Consider the following 15,318-nt stretch of genomic DNA (forward strand, 5'->3'; position numbering starts at 1 on the left):
AAACCCTTTCTCAGATCTGTCACAACATTAGGTGCTAAAACACTGCAGAATTTTGAGAACCAAATGGGAAAGGTCATCAAAAGGTCCCCAGCCTATTTTAACCCAAAGATAGGAAAATTCAGCATTTGGAAAGCATTCTCACATTAGGTGGTACTTTTATACTCATCGACTCCTCATGCACTCTGCCCTCGCCTGGGTAAGCAACGCAATGTCCTTAGTATGTTTTTTTTTTTTTTTTTTTTTTTATTTTTTTTTTTTTAATTTTATCTTAATTCTTACTGCTCCCATGCCCCCCCCCCCCCCCCCCCCCCATCTCTCTGGTCATCCCATCACCTGCCAAGCAACTGCCCTACTCAGACATGGACTGGATTCATTCTACATGACATATACATGTTAGATTCCATTCTATGTCCCTCTTCTTCTGGTTGTTTTCTTTTTTTTTTTTTTATTTTTTTTTTTTATTTTTTTTTTTTTTTTTTTTTGCTTACTTACTTGTATATTGTCCTTTATGTTTCTGACTACAGGAAAGAACCTGCCTGCGGCTGATTCTCAGAGAGCCACACCCTCTTCTTACATGGTGGTGGTCTTGCCAGCTCCATTGTGGCCCAGGAAGGAGGTGATCTGCCCCTCGTAGAAATTCAAGGCCAGGCCATCAACAGCCACCTTCATGCCATCTCGGTAAACCTTCATCAGGTTCTGAATGGACACACCCAGTTTCAGATGGGTGGGTTCCTCCTCCATGCAGACTGTGAGAAGACAGGACACAAATGAGCCCACAGAAGGCACTAACAAGTGCAAGGTCAAGACGCAGGGTCTTGTAATTTTACAACTGTCCTTTCTCCATGGCTATTTCTGGTTTCTCAGGCAAGCAGGCAACAAATCTTTAATTAGGGCCTAACTGGGCACTAGTGCTGGTGATCGGAATACAGTAAGAAAGGTGCAGAGAGGCTGGGGAAGAAGAGTAGGAATGGCAGGAGGAGCAGCTGGATCAGCAGGCAGGGGCGGTGGTAAGGGATCTCGTGAGCCATAACAAGGACATCACATGCCACCACTGGTGAGTCGGGGCAGGACACAGGAGAGATCAGCAGAGGAGCGACTTCTGAATGATTTAGGAAGCCATACTGAGCACAAAGTATGTGTGTATGTGTGTGAGGGACAGGTGGAGGTGAAGGGAGAGATCAAAAGTCACTTTTCATTTAATGAAGGCAAGAAAGCAAAGGAAATGTCCCTTAGGAACTCAGAAAGCAACTCCCCCAGAAATCAACAGCACTGGACACAAATGCAGTCAAGAGTTTAGAAAGGGGTATCTTATGTGATGTCTCTGCCCCTAAGGTGGTTTTAGACTCTTCAGGGAGGGAGTCACTCCTTGCCCCCTCAAAGAGGGCCAGGAGGGGCAGCAGCACGGCACTCAGGGGGATGCAGGCCAGCAAAACTCACTTTCTGATGCTCCCTTCTGGCTGGAACCAGGGTGGCTCTTCTCATCACTTTCCTCGCCAAACCAGTAGGACTTAGTGCAAGGGAAATACCAGGGCCTGGGGATTCCATACTGGCCTGAAAGCCAAGCACAGATGTAAGCCAAACTCTATAATGTCCCAGCAACCCCCAGGTTTCCCAGCCAGGTATCCCAGACACAGCTTCCTTGATGTCTCCCCCGACACAGCTGTTGGGAGACAGGACAGAATGGAATGGAGGTGAGGGAGGAGGGGCTAACATTTGCTGAGCTTTACGATGTATGACAAACACCCTGCACTTCTCTGAATCTTTCCAGCAACCCCATGAGGCAGGTCATTATTCCCACTTTAGAGATGAGGAAACTGAGGGATTAGTGGCCCAGTCAAGATCATTCAGGCAGTGAAGTGAAGAACTCAGAATCTGAATCCAGATCTGTACAATACAAAATTGCACATTCAGTGTGGGACATTCAGGTAGTTCAAGTAGGGATGGGTAATCAATATTTCATGGCCACTCCTTTGGAGAAAACTCAGAAAGTGAACCAGAAAGGGTTAAAGCTCACTCTCTCAGAATTTGATCTTCTATGAAAATATATCCAAGGGAGGTCTCAGTCAAGAAGATTTATTAGGGAAGTATAAAAATGAACTTTTATGACTTTCGATTAAAGCACAGGCAAGGGCTTAGCGCCAATATGTATCTTGTTATTCACAAGCTGTACTCAGGAAGCAGAACTTCTGCTGGTGGTAACTTGGGGGATACAGAATTCTAGGCCTGGTTCAGCTTCGAAGAACTCTCCTGGGCAAGCTGACTCAGTGTAACTCACTTGGGTTCACCTCCCAGCACCTACTCTTACCAGTTTTGAGGCCACAGGTAAGTTATTTAACTTCTTTGCATCATACTTCTCTCATTTGCAAAAACTGGCTAGAACAGTAGCTCCCTCACAGCAGTCTTATGAGTATTAAATCGAACCAAAGCATCATTTACAAGACATGTGCAGGTGCCTGGCATACAGTGCTCAAGAAATAAGAGTTAGGTCGATAGTAAAAGCTGTACTTTTAGCATCAGTAGCTTCTTCTTAGAGATAATTTGTTTGCCATAGGTCTAAAACCCTAACCACTTTCCAAGGAGACCTGAGCCCTGCAGAAATTCCAGCACAAAGAGAGGAAAATGACTCGGTTAGAAATTTCTTTTTCCTGGATGAAGACAAAAGCAGTGTGGAAGTCCAGTGTACCTGGAAACACAGCCTCGATGTACCACGTCATCACTCCATAGAGAAAGGTGTCAAACAGCATCATGGACACAGAGGTGGTAAGGTTGAAGCCATCTTCCTTTGTGGGGCTCTCAAAGAGGTTGTCCCACTGTACCCCAATGCCCTGCTCCTCGAAAAGGGCAAAGTACTCACAGCCAAACCCAAAAGCCACAGGAGACATCAGGCTCTGTGCAAAAGAGGCAAAATTCATTCATCCATCTCCTTGTCTCTCATTTTCCTATCACTGCTAATGTAAATGCCACCTGGAGAAATGTGAATTTGCAAAATGGATCAATTACAAGATATGGAAATATTCATCTACAGAGTCCCTTCAGGGGAGTGGGCTCCTTGACAGCATATAAAGTGATTCTATTTATAAGCACTCATTATGCACACACATTTCAGAAATGCATATATGATGGCATATAAAACTTTTAGAATTTTATGCTTCTAAAGATGCCTCAGAGGCTCAGCAACTGTACCTTATACACACACACACACACACACACACACACACACACACACACACACAGAGGCATTTTCCAGGGTCCTCTCAAGCTCCCAGCTCGGTCAGCAATGGGCCCAGTGTCACAGGAACCTGTCTGGGGCTGCTGATGCCTAATGGGTCCGGACAGAAACACTTGGAGCATCTTATAGAAAACTCAGAAAACAACTCGTTCTTACTGGGACTTGCATACTTTCAAAGGCCTCTCCTCCTCTGTACAAAGGAAGGGAGTAAAGTCAGGGATTTGTGGGGAGATAGGGCACCTGTTCCTCAGTCTTGAAGTTTAGAAAACGTTACTCAAGTTAAACTCCATACTGGACACAAGGAAGATAAAGGTCCAGAACGAGCCAGCTCTGACCTCAAGAACTTTCAGCTCTATCTGTGACTGGGACTTTGTGGTGAGCTTAACACAGTAGCAGTAATATGGCCAACCAGAGCTGGGAGATAAAAGGCAGATAAAAGGGAATGCTCTAAAGTCATTCCCCAGGGCCATTTACCCCCAGCTGGCCCATGGTGCAGTCTGGCTCCCTCAAAATTATCATTCGATTCAATTCAATCAGTGTTCACTCAGAGGACTAAAGATAAACTACTGAGTAAGACACAGTCCCTGCCTTCAAGAAGCTTACAATCTAGAATTGAGGCTTAAGTCCCCGTGGAAAGAGAATCTCTTATCTTCCTTTCTCAGCTTGGACTACAAAGCAAAGGTGAAATACCAGGGGTGGCTGTGACTGCAGGTACTGCCGAAGGGCCAGAGCGACTCACCATGAAGATCTTGAGGGTAAAGCCCACGTAGTCTTGCCACGCCACGCACAGGACGTAGGGCAGGTATAGCATGAAGTAAATGATGCCCCCACAGGCGGCCGCCAGGTTGGCTCTGGAGAAGAGCGTGCTGATCAGGAAGCACTGCAGGATGGTCACCATGGCAAACACAGACAGAAAGACAAACACCACGCTGGGGTCGCTGTAGGGCAGCAGGTTTCCTAACTGGGAAGAAAGAGATCAAGGAAGACTCTCAATAAGCAATGATCCATGGGAAGCAGCCAGGGCTTATTCCTAGTCGTCTTAAAAGACAATATAGAGAAACAGTGCTGTTCATTTTTCTGGTGAGTGAAATGAAGTCTACAGAAGGGAAATGACCAGCCCAAGACCACACAGCCAAAGAACAGCAGAATCAGAAACAGAACAAAGTCCAGGCTTGATATTCACCAAGGTTCATCTCAACAGAATTCTGTTCATTGTTTCTCCAAGAATAATATCACCTTTTATAAGGACTATGAGCACCAAGAAAGAATTGCAGGAGATAGCATCCTACGTGGCCTCTCTCTCTGAAAGCCAAGGAAAATGGCCAGGCCATCTTAACATCCCCTGTGAGAACATGCCATGGATTCTGGAGCCGCATAACCATCCAAACTCTGTGGACCTGTCAAGTTTCTCCCAAGCAGTTGGTTCTGTTTCACAAGGACCTACCAATACACAATTGGCAGAGCAGCTCACACCCACCAGCCACAAGACCCCCATCCCGGCCACAAGAGCTCAGGCCTGGCAGTCAGATATCAAAGCATGAGGGGAGCTTGATTTCACCAAGAAGAGCTCTGCCATGCTGCTGGGTGACCTCAGTGAAGTCCTTAACCTTCCTTGGCCTCGTTTCCTTGTATGTTAAATGGGTTACTTAGTGAGGACGTCATAAGACAGCATACACATGTGTTTCGAATAGTGTTTGGCAATCAGTACGTGCTCACTTGTAATGATTAGTAGCTAGTTTTTCAGTTAATTGTTAGTTCCTTTTCCTTGGTACCCCTCTGCTTTTAAAAACATTTATTTTTAAAAGATGTATTCTTTAATGAAACAATTGAGAAAAAATTGGCACGTGAGTATATTAAAGTAAGGGGTGGACACAGAACTGCACTGTACAGAGTCCCCTTCATGGAAAGGCTTGCAGACTGGCTGTCAGTGGACAGCCTCAGGTGGCAACTGATCTGGGTTTGTCCCAGCTGCAGAAAGCTGCCCAGCCCCGGGGCACATCTTTCCAGTTACTAATTGAGGGGCCTGGGACAATGGACTGTCAGAGAGGGAGGCCTTGGGGTAACCTAAAGGGCTGGACATTTCAACTCCATGGCCAGAGTGCCCAGGGGCTTAGCCATGCGCCACAGTTCAACTCCTGTCTGTGCTCAATCCTGCATCCTCTCTGTTCCTTGTATAGGTATAGATCCCTAAGAAATAAACATACACCAAACTCTATCTCAGCCTCTGCTTCCAGAAAATCTTAACCTACAACAGTATCTATCCTTCTGATTATGGTTTTTAGAAATTCTGGCAGAATCATCAACCAATACATACACCTAGGAAAATGAGTAACTCTCAGATACTGTCACAAGCCATTGCCAAACAGATGGCATGGTGTGGTTAAGCACATGCTCACCTAGGACATGAGACTCCTAGGTTCAGTCCAGCTTAGCTACTAACCAACTGGGTTGACACTGGGCAAGTTGCTGCCCTTCTCAGGGTCTCTCCAAGTTTCATCAATTATAAAATGAAGGAATTGCAGGAACTGCACCTCTGACTCTATCCCTCCCAAACAATCTGTGCTTTTCTTCTGCCCCGTAGCCCGGAGGGGCACAGGGAGGAGCCAGTGAAGCAGCCTTACTTTCAGGATGACCACCAGTAGGCCGGCGCTCACAAGCAGAGGGATGAGGCTGCTGATGAACCAGCTGAACCAGAGGATACCGTTGTCCAGGCCCATGATGCGCATGGTCTCCTTCAGCCGCGCCTCCTTCTCATACACAATGCCCTTGATGATCACAGCCACTGAGTAGATCCAGGCCAGCGTCATGAAGAGAGGCATGGACCGGCTCATGACCCGCAGGAAGCTGGAAGGGTAGGGGAGGGTTAAAGGTAAGAGTGAGCCAGGCCCCTGAGCCAACAACTCTGGTCCTGCATGCAAGAGAAATCACCAGGACCAAGCCCGAGATGGGCAGACCTGTGCACCCTGACAGGAATGCTTCATGAGCGTGGCAATGCAGTGATTAAAAACTATTAACAAGGTGATGCCAAAGTTCTTTGAGGGCTTGCTTTAGTAGCTAGATAACTATCAGAGGTCATTAAGCTAAATGTGATTTTAAAGTACTAAAACAAAGCCAACAAAACCAAAAACCCAACTCATTGTCTCATGAAAGTTCAGTGTCTTCAAGGTCATCTCACTATCAGCTTGCCTTGCACAACTGTTATGACAGATGGTGCAGAAACACACTTCAGGCAGCTCCTGTCAGTAACATTTCAGATTTCAGATTCCAAACTAGAAAACGAAACACAGCGAAGTCAAAGGGACACAGAATCTAGACTCTAAGACTCAAGGTTCAAGTCTCAGCTTTACAACTTACGCACTTACAGGGTATGTGACAGCAGGCGTGTCCCCATCTTAATATGTCCTTTCTAGAGTAAAGCTTTGCTTAGGGGTGTCTTTGGAAAAATTTTCCTTTGGAAAATACTGGCTAATCTTTCTGAAGGTGAAAAACAAGATAAATCCAGGTGACCTGGAAAAACTAGAATGAACCCTGCAAGTAAAAGGGTGGCTCAATAAGAAGCTGGGAGAGATACAAGGAGAGTAACCCTGCTACTTCTGCAGTCTAATCACTACACACACACACACACACACACACACACACTCTCACTCACTCACTCTCACCCTCACACAACAGAGAATGAAAGAGTTTCCAGAATTTGGAAGAGACATGACATACTTCAGGTGCCTGCAATAACTACACCTCTGCCCCATTCTTGCTCTCTCACAAGAAATCATGAGCCATAGAACCACAGTCCCCAGTTGGAAGCACAGTGACTAAGCACTAAAAGGTTACCTAGAAAGTCTAAGATAAAATGGACTTGTTCGGTTTTATTTGCATTGTTTGAAAATGTGGCTTACCACTTACTGAGAAGAAAAAGAAAAACTGATGTGAGGTTAGCTTTCCAAGGTCCGTAACACCGTGCCTCTGTATTTGGGGGACATGTGGATGTGTGGATGTATTTGGCATGTGCTCGTCATGACGCATTTTAAACTTGGAGATTGGGCCAATTTTGACCAAAAGGATAGGGTATGAAAAATAAAAGTTCTAGTAACCGTAGACCAGAAAGGAGTGAGGATTACCGGCGTGTGGTGTGTGTTCATGTGTGTCTGTGCCTCAAACTGTCAACTACCTACATCTGGCATCTTATTTCCTGAAATCTCCACACAACTTCAAAAACAATTGCTTTGCAGTAGCCATAGTCTTGTTTCCATCAATTCTTTGACCAGTGTCAACACACATATAAAATAAATTTAACCAAAGCATTCTGTTTCCTCTCTTGGCATGTGTGTATGTGTGCACGTGTGTGTGTGTGTACACACCCCACCTGGGGACAGTGCTAACCAGTTAAGTAAAGGTGGCAGCTTACTGGTAACTTACATGTCATCAACATAACAGGGGTAAGGCATCTGCTGCATGTACACGCCAGTTTTCTTCTCTGTGCCCGTCAGCACCCTGATGATTGCCTGCTCCACCACATCCTGCAAGTAAGCGAAGCCTCCCCAAACATACCGCATGTCTTCAAAGGGGTCAGCCCGAGGACCAGGGTCCCAGTACCTTAAATCAAGCCACAGATGATTGAACATTCCTTAGAACCACACAACAAAAAATTCAATCACCCACAAGCCTACAGAGCCACTGTTTTTATTTCTGCATCGTACTTTGTGGTCTCAGTGACACGTGTGTGCACACTAAATTGCTTCAGTCTTGTCCGACTCTTAGGGATGCTATGGACTGTAGCCCACCAGGCTCCTCTGTCCATGGGATTCTCTAGGCAAAAATACTGGAGTGGGTTGCCGTGCCCTCCTCTAGGGGATCTTCCCAACCCAGAGATTGAACCTGTGTCTCTTACATCTCCTCTACTGGCAGGTGGGTTATTTACCACTAGCGCCACCTGGGGAGCCCTCAATGATGTATACATTTTTAAAATAGATAATAATCGGAATGAGCAAACCACTTGTTGGTTTGGTTTTTTTCCCTCCTCCATTGCTTCCTAACATTACTACAAGTGGATATGTCAAAATTCACTTTATCATTTTTTCTCTTGGTTATTTGCTCCCTTTTATAGAAATGGATAGCATTAGCACAGGGAACATAATGTCTTTTTCCTTCTTTCTTTGTTCCAGTTGATTTAATTCCTTAGGACTAATTCCCTTGAATGGAAATGCAAAACGAAAAGACAAGGATATTTTATGACCTTTGAAACAGCTGTCTCCACCGTGAATGTGCCAGTTACACCAAAATCATGCCACTGATTTACCTTTGTTTGAAATTTTTACAAAATTATTAAAGTATCTCCAGTCACATTAGCTGCTCTTGACTTCTCTAAGACTGGCTGGTACAATGCAATTCCACTTACCCGTCCTTGATCTTATTCGTCCTCTCCACATTATCAATGTCCATCCGGATCTTGTACTTGACATGATGCGGTAACTCGACGCTGCCGGGAGCAATTCCAGTGAACACAACCCCAGCCCAGAACTTGCGCTCATCCAAGAGCTCCATGGACTTGTTGATGAGTAGAACCTCTGTCGCTACTGGTTCTAGCTTGTTCAGGTTGACACACTGAAGGAAGAACAGCCATCATGAGAATGCTGACGCCCAGGAAAACAAGCAGTGGCCAAGGCAGTGTCTATGCTGAGAGAGAAGCGCCAAGTGCATGTCTTTTTTAATCTTCATCCTCTCACATCATTCTCCAATATTCAATTGAAAATGGATTATTTGGGGTTTCACCTTAGCGATTTAAGAGAAATGTTGAATGTATTTTAGAGATAAGTTACTCATCCTGATTTTTGTGGAGGGAAAGGGATTTAAACAATGATCAGGCCTCATTTTCTTCTGCTTTCTTCGTAATTTTGAGTCATAACAACTAATCAAACAGACCAAAAAAAACTTTCATTTGTCCCTATTAAGTCACATCACTTTTAGGACTCAAATTTTTTAAATGTAATCAGTCCTACTAGATTTTATGTAAGTTTCATAAGTAACGCTTTTTTAAGGGAATGCTTTATCGCCTTTAGGTAGTTGGATATCAAAACATAGGAAAAACTAGAAGACAGTGGATAGAGATATTCTTGAGTCAGACAGAATAAAGCTAGAAGTTAGGTCTGTTTCTGTCTGTCTCATTCATTCAACTAACATTTTTTTGAGTGCTTTTTCATACACCACCTGTGTTTTTAAGTGACTTTTCATACACAACATGTATTAGGTTGGAGGGATGCTACTGTAAATAAGACTACACAAAATTTCTAAACTTTACTCCAGTCTCAATCGTATTGCATCATATCAGAGAAAGAAGCCAAAGCCTTTTCTAAATGGTCCATGGAACAGTTCCTCACCTCCATGAAACGAGAGATGGTCTGGATTGCCCGGTTGGTCTCATTGAAGGCTTCTCTCCAGGTGTACACGGAGCCGTTGGTGGACTGCACATCCTCTGGGTGCTTGGCCAGAAATGCCACGATATCTTTGGCCGTCCAGTCTAAGCCTTCAAGTCGCTGTTCCCAAAAGTCATCATTGCCTCTGCTGTCCAATAGTGTCTGCCATTCCAAGGACAAAGTACAACTAAGTCTTGATGAGCCCTATATGATTTACAAAACCCTTTCACATACATTGTCATTTTTTAATCTTTATAAAAACTGTGAGGTAGGTAACAGTGTTTCCATTTTACAGGTGAGACCACTGAGGCTGAAAAAAATAACTTTTTATCAAGGATGAATCATACACTAATAGGCACGGAGTTGACCAGTCAATGTCAGTCCAGTCTGAATCCAGTTTCCAGTACAGCTTAACAATAAATGCTATAAACTACAGTAACAACAATAATCACACTTATACTCTATATAATTACTGTTGGATTAAACACTTCACCTCATACAACATCTTAAGGAAGGTATGTCTAATAGTTTCTGTTTCACAGATGAGAAAACAGGTTCATAGAAGTTAAGTCCCTAACCATAAGGTCACATAGCTAATAAGTAACAAAGTCAGGATATGAGACATGGGCTCTCAAATTCTATTGCACCTTCCCCTTGCATTATATCATCTTCTTCTTTTGAGACCCAGGCTGATAACTCCTCATAAAGACTCTAATTTCTAGACTGAATTAAGACAAACCTGTTTAGCTTAGGGAAAGAATGCTGCTGTTAAACCAAGTGAAACCTGATCCTTCCCAATTACAGGATGCAAGGGTCAGGATGAAAGGGAGGCCTATCTTCCATTTCTTTTTCCTTAGCTGGCTGGCTCTCCACAAGGGTCAACATGGAAGGGCAGGGAAATCAATCAGGTGCTCAACCAGCAGGTGCAGAGGACCGGGGCAGAGGCCTGCAAAGATATGCTGCCAGAAAAATGGGTCTGTTTCAACCTCATCTCATGGAAAAGAGAATCAGCCACAACTCCTGTCATACCTTCAAGAAGGCAGATGAAACTTTGACTCTACTGAAATGGAATCTCTAAAGGCCAAACTCTGCTATTCTTAAAATCAGTCTCATTTCTACTAATATTATAAGCTTTTCCCCATGTGGCTTCATATTTATTATTTTAATGGGAGCATAATAGTATTTATAGGGTATATAAACTATAATTTCATTAACTATTCCCATGCTATGAAACATTTAGTCTACTTCTAATTTTTCACAAAAAACAATTATTATAGCAATAACATTCTGTTTCGTAGGGTGACTTCTTTCTTTAAAATTATTTCTGTATGGGATACATCCCTGAGGGTGTGCGGAATGGAAGTGCATGGGATAGCACACTTTTTATGGTTCTTACAACTTTCATTCCAAATTGCTTTCCTATAGGGAATAAAAAATGATATTGTCATCAGTTAGGATATATATTTTTATTAACATAATAGATTCAAAATTGTATCTCACAAAGGTGCACAGGGGGATGGGTTAGCAATTCTGAAATGATTTTATTTGAGACTTGAACTGAACAAATAAAACCTGAGTGAAGACATGTGGTATTCGAGGTGAGGTCTACCCTACCCAGTGTGGCTTCTGAGCAATACAGCCAAGGAGAGCAGCAAGGCCTGAGAGATGTGCCCAGTGGGATCACTGACTACATGATTCTAGGGTATGAAGATCACCGTCAGGAGCAGTGTCCATGGAGGAAGTAGAGGCTGAAGGTGAAAGAAACAAATAGCAGCTCAGAAAGAACAATTAAGTATCAGTGGGTTCCATGACCCAACAAAGAAGGGCCTCCAGATCTGTGGGTACTTCTGGATAGAACAGGTGCAGACAGAGCCAGACACAGCAGAAGATAAGAGCTATCACAGAGTAGAGGGGTGGTTGCCGAGGGGCGGGGGAAACACAGAGGTCAAAGGGTATGACGTTCCCATTATTAGATCTGAGGATCTAATGTATATCATGGTGACCATAGTTAATGATACCATCCTGTATACTTGACACTTGTTAAGCGGTAACTAGGTGAAGGAAGGGACATGTTACTTAGCTCCAATGTGGTGATCATTTCACAGTGCAAACATATATCAAAACACCAAGTTGTATACGTTAGATACATACACTTTTAATTTGTCAATTGTACCTCAATAAAGTTGAAAAAAAGAAAGAGCTACAACAGAACCAGAAGTCTCAGGCACTGCCTCATGTACCCAATGTGAGGCTTCAGGGGGTGCAGAGGACTGAGAAGCCCAAGCTTGTGGAGTGAAATAAACACTCCTTAGTAAAGAAAAGAAAGCAGTTGGAGGAAGCTCCTTCGACTTCCACCCACAGGCTGATGAGTCCCTAACTGGTGTCTCCAGCCTAACCAACTAGTTACACTCCAAGCCCTAGTATCCACTGACTTGTTGGATATCCCTACCACCCATCAGCTAGAAATTAAGAATTACCCCAAAACTTCCCTCTCTTTCACCCCTCCACAACCAATCAGTCACCAGGCTTCACCCCACCAGGGTAGCCTCTGCCCTGGTCTCTGCCTTCCATCTTTCCTCTCTTCAACCCACCTGTCCAACCAGAGTAATGTATACATTGCCAAAAACCCTTCCACGGATTTGGTAATGGTGTGTCAGAGCTTAAGGTAAAGTCCTTGGCTTGACACCCAAGGCCCTCGCAACCACACACTGCGCCTTTCTCCCCAGCCACAGCTCCTACATTTCCTATTTCACATCCTGGGTTCTCCAGCAGGATCCCCAATGAATGCCATGGCCATGTTGACAAGGGCCTCATCCCACAAGAAATGACAGCCTGTGACCTGCTGGAGCATCCAAGTCAAACTCCCTATTTAAAAGCAGGGGAAGCATCTATCTGCCTACAAACTAAAAGTCATGGAGTTCCTTCAACATGGCCCCTCATCACCCTCTGAGACTCGGAAGGAGAGAAGTCCAACAAGTAGGAATGTAGATTCCAAGGAGAGGACCAAAAGATGCCTGAGACCACACCAAGATCTATGACACTGTTTGTGGCTGAACCACATGAATCCCTTTTGGAGGAGAGACTGGAGCTGAACAGAGACCGTCCTTGATGGGTATAAGTTGTTGTTGTTATTATTAGACAGGAATTATTCACTCGATCCATACAAATTATTGTTCATGCTTCCCTGACTAAAGTCCCTTGGTTTTTAAAGGCTCCCAATTTAAGAATTAAATTGCAGGACCAGTGCAACAAAGATGACTCAGCTTTCCCATCACTGGAAGGCCCCCAGGGTATGGTCCCTCCTAGGGAATCTCGGAAGGGTCCTCAGCCTGTGAAAGTACCTCTCTGGGTAGATATACCACCTGTAACACCCAGCTGCCCTTCTGATCAATGACGTGTCAAGACAAGAAACCTGGCAAAATCCATTCGTGCTTAATAGCAGCAGGAACAAAAGGAAGAGGCCTCTCTCACCATGGAGACAGGAAATAGTCTAATGATTCTCTGACTCAGCCCAAGGCGGGATGATGTGATTAAATGGCACTCAGGCTCAAGCAAAGGAGACATTTTGTTCTTGCTCAGACTCCTCCGCTTCTGAATGCAATTGTCTTCAGAGCACTTATCCCTTTTCAAGTGGTTCTGAAGCACTAAGTGAAATTCCCCTCCATGTAGTAACAGCGGCTCCTCACTCACACAGCGCCTTGGGGAGCAAGTATCTGTGATAAGCCTGCAGAACAGGCTTTTGCTCGCACACCTCTGTCTAAGACCTACCAGGACACAGTAGGGCTGAGTAAAGTGCTGTGGCTCTACAGCCAGAAAATAGTTAAGGTCTTTAATCACCAAACTCCTCCTCCAAATACCAGTCCTAAGTTTCTTGCTTGGAACTCTGATTTTGACTACCAGACGCTTTGATGCTAATGTGCATGAGATGGTGTAATCTGTGCACCATCACCTATACCTCTGCCAAGTGACAGCCCTGGGGCTTGAGCTGTGCTCTGTCCCTCTGTACTGGGTTCAATGTAAATAACTCTCCTCTCAGTCATTTCTTGGGAAGTAAAGAGCATAAAGCAGGCACACAGTAATCAGAGGGACACTCACCCGGACAAGGTCCATTTCTGAGCTGCTCTCCATAAAGGTCCAGATCTTGGGGCTGAGTTCTTGCCACATGCCTTCTAGATCATGAAACACAGCCAGTTCCTGGAAGGTCTTATTCACCTGGAGTCAACCAGGAAGCCAGGAGCAGCAAAAAATAAAAGAGGGGCAGTGACATGAGAAACTCAGCTACTCCCTGAAAAGACACTCCATCACAGAAGCCCTTTTCCTGTCCTTCCCATCCCCAAGAAGTGCCTGCCTGCAGCAGGGATTCAAACACCCAAGACTGGAGAGCTGGCCCTCAGTAGTCAGCTGGGGCCTAGGTCAGACTGGAGGTCCTCATTCTTTGGAAATCCCAGAAAAGTATACTCAATATACTCCATCTGAAGCCACCTTTATATTTTTGTTCTTAATTCTAGGAAGAGTCTGTTGAGGGCCTCTCGGGCCCAGGTGGCTTACCTCAGTCATAAGCTGCCTTGTGACTGGAGTATCAGGTGTATACAGGATCTTTCCAACAAGCAGGGGCTTGAGAGCTTTCCATATGATGCGGGAAAGAGGACTGGACTCCAGATTCTTCATCAAATCATTGCAATAAGGAGCTGTGAAAAGGATGAAAGGCAAATATTTGTATGCATGGTCATATATTTGTAGAAACTAACAAAAGCTTTAGAACCAGCTGGTTAGTCATAGGTTTAAATCTCAGCTGTGCCACTTAATGGTTATGTAACAACTTCAGATTTGTGCCTCAGTTGACTCCTCTGTAAAATTAAAGTTAATGACATCTACTTAGCAGAGACGTGGAGAGGATTAACTGAGATGATATCGGTGGAGCCCCTAGAACAATGCTGGATAAATAACCAAAGCTTATTATAACACAGATGATGTCACAACTGAGACAATATAGAAAAATACTTTTTACTATGCACAAGCCTAGAGTTGTCGCTCTAGATGACTTAACGCCAGCCTTCAACACTTTGTTTCCACTGGAAACAGAGGGCTGAATTTCAGACTTTAGTTTTCAAGAAGAAATAAAAACTCTCCCTTCAATTTCTAAGTCTCATAACAAGTACCTGAAATAAATGTAATGAATATTCCAAAGTGAAAAATATGAAGTCATAATAGATAATATGGTCTGATTACCCAGAAAGATTCCCAAATTTTTAAAAAATTTCACTCTGGGTTCTTTTAGATTCCAAGTATCCTCTACATGCTGCAAAGATAATATTTAAAAACAAAAACGAAAAAGAGGACTTGCTCACAGTTGTAGCTGTTGTGAAAATGTAGGCTCCCTCAGGTTGACTCACAAAGAGAGGGAGCAGAGGGGATGGCATTTCAGAAAACTGCCTACAGCGCCCTTCCCTTCAGGCTCACAAAGCAACCTGCCATGGCTGGAGTGCTTCACTCCAGAGAAGAATAAAAGGTTCTTATGTTACAGTAATGCACTAAAAGCCACCTCACTCAGTGTCTGAAAGACACACCTGCGGTTAGAAGCGGAGAAAGGCTCACTTGCATTATGTTTGCAAGGAAAACAATGCCATTGTCTACAGCTGTAACAGCGGCTCCTCGCTGCCACAGGCCCAGGACACACAT

At 44.2% G+C, this 15,318-nt stretch overlaps 1 protein-coding gene across 4 annotated transcripts in view; it reads right to left on the minus strand.

The window, feature by feature from the left end:
- Nucleotides 1-15,318, minus strand: part of ABCA1 (ATP binding cassette subfamily A member 1) — a 131,530-nt gene that overhangs the window by 37,862 nt on the left and 78,350 nt on the right. For all 4 annotated transcript variants that reach the window (XM_018052543.1, XM_005684263.3, XM_018052542.1 and 1 more), the window contains 10 exons: nucleotides 14,188-14,327; nucleotides 13,735-13,851; nucleotides 9,604-9,801; nucleotides 8,625-8,830; nucleotides 7,646-7,822; nucleotides 5,851-6,073; nucleotides 3,969-4,190; nucleotides 2,684-2,888; nucleotides 1,438-1,551; nucleotides 575-746 (listed from right to left, as the gene is read on the minus strand). In XM_018052543.1, coding sequence (XP_017908032.1) covers nucleotides 575-746; nucleotides 1,438-1,551; nucleotides 2,684-2,888; nucleotides 3,969-4,190; nucleotides 5,851-6,073; nucleotides 7,646-7,822; nucleotides 8,625-8,830; nucleotides 9,604-9,801; nucleotides 13,735-13,851; nucleotides 14,188-14,327 — 1,774 coding nt within the window. The remainder of the gene's footprint in view (nucleotides 1-574; nucleotides 747-1,437; nucleotides 1,552-2,683; nucleotides 2,889-3,968; nucleotides 4,191-5,850; nucleotides 6,074-7,645; nucleotides 7,823-8,624; nucleotides 8,831-9,603; nucleotides 9,802-13,734; nucleotides 13,852-14,187; nucleotides 14,328-15,318) is intronic.

The sequence above is a fragment of the Capra hircus genome, chromosome 8 (genome assembly GCF_001704415.2).
Source record: "Capra hircus breed San Clemente chromosome 8, ASM170441v1, whole genome shotgun sequence".
NCBI classification, from domain to species: Eukaryota; Metazoa; Chordata; class Mammalia; order Artiodactyla; family Bovidae; genus Capra; species Capra hircus.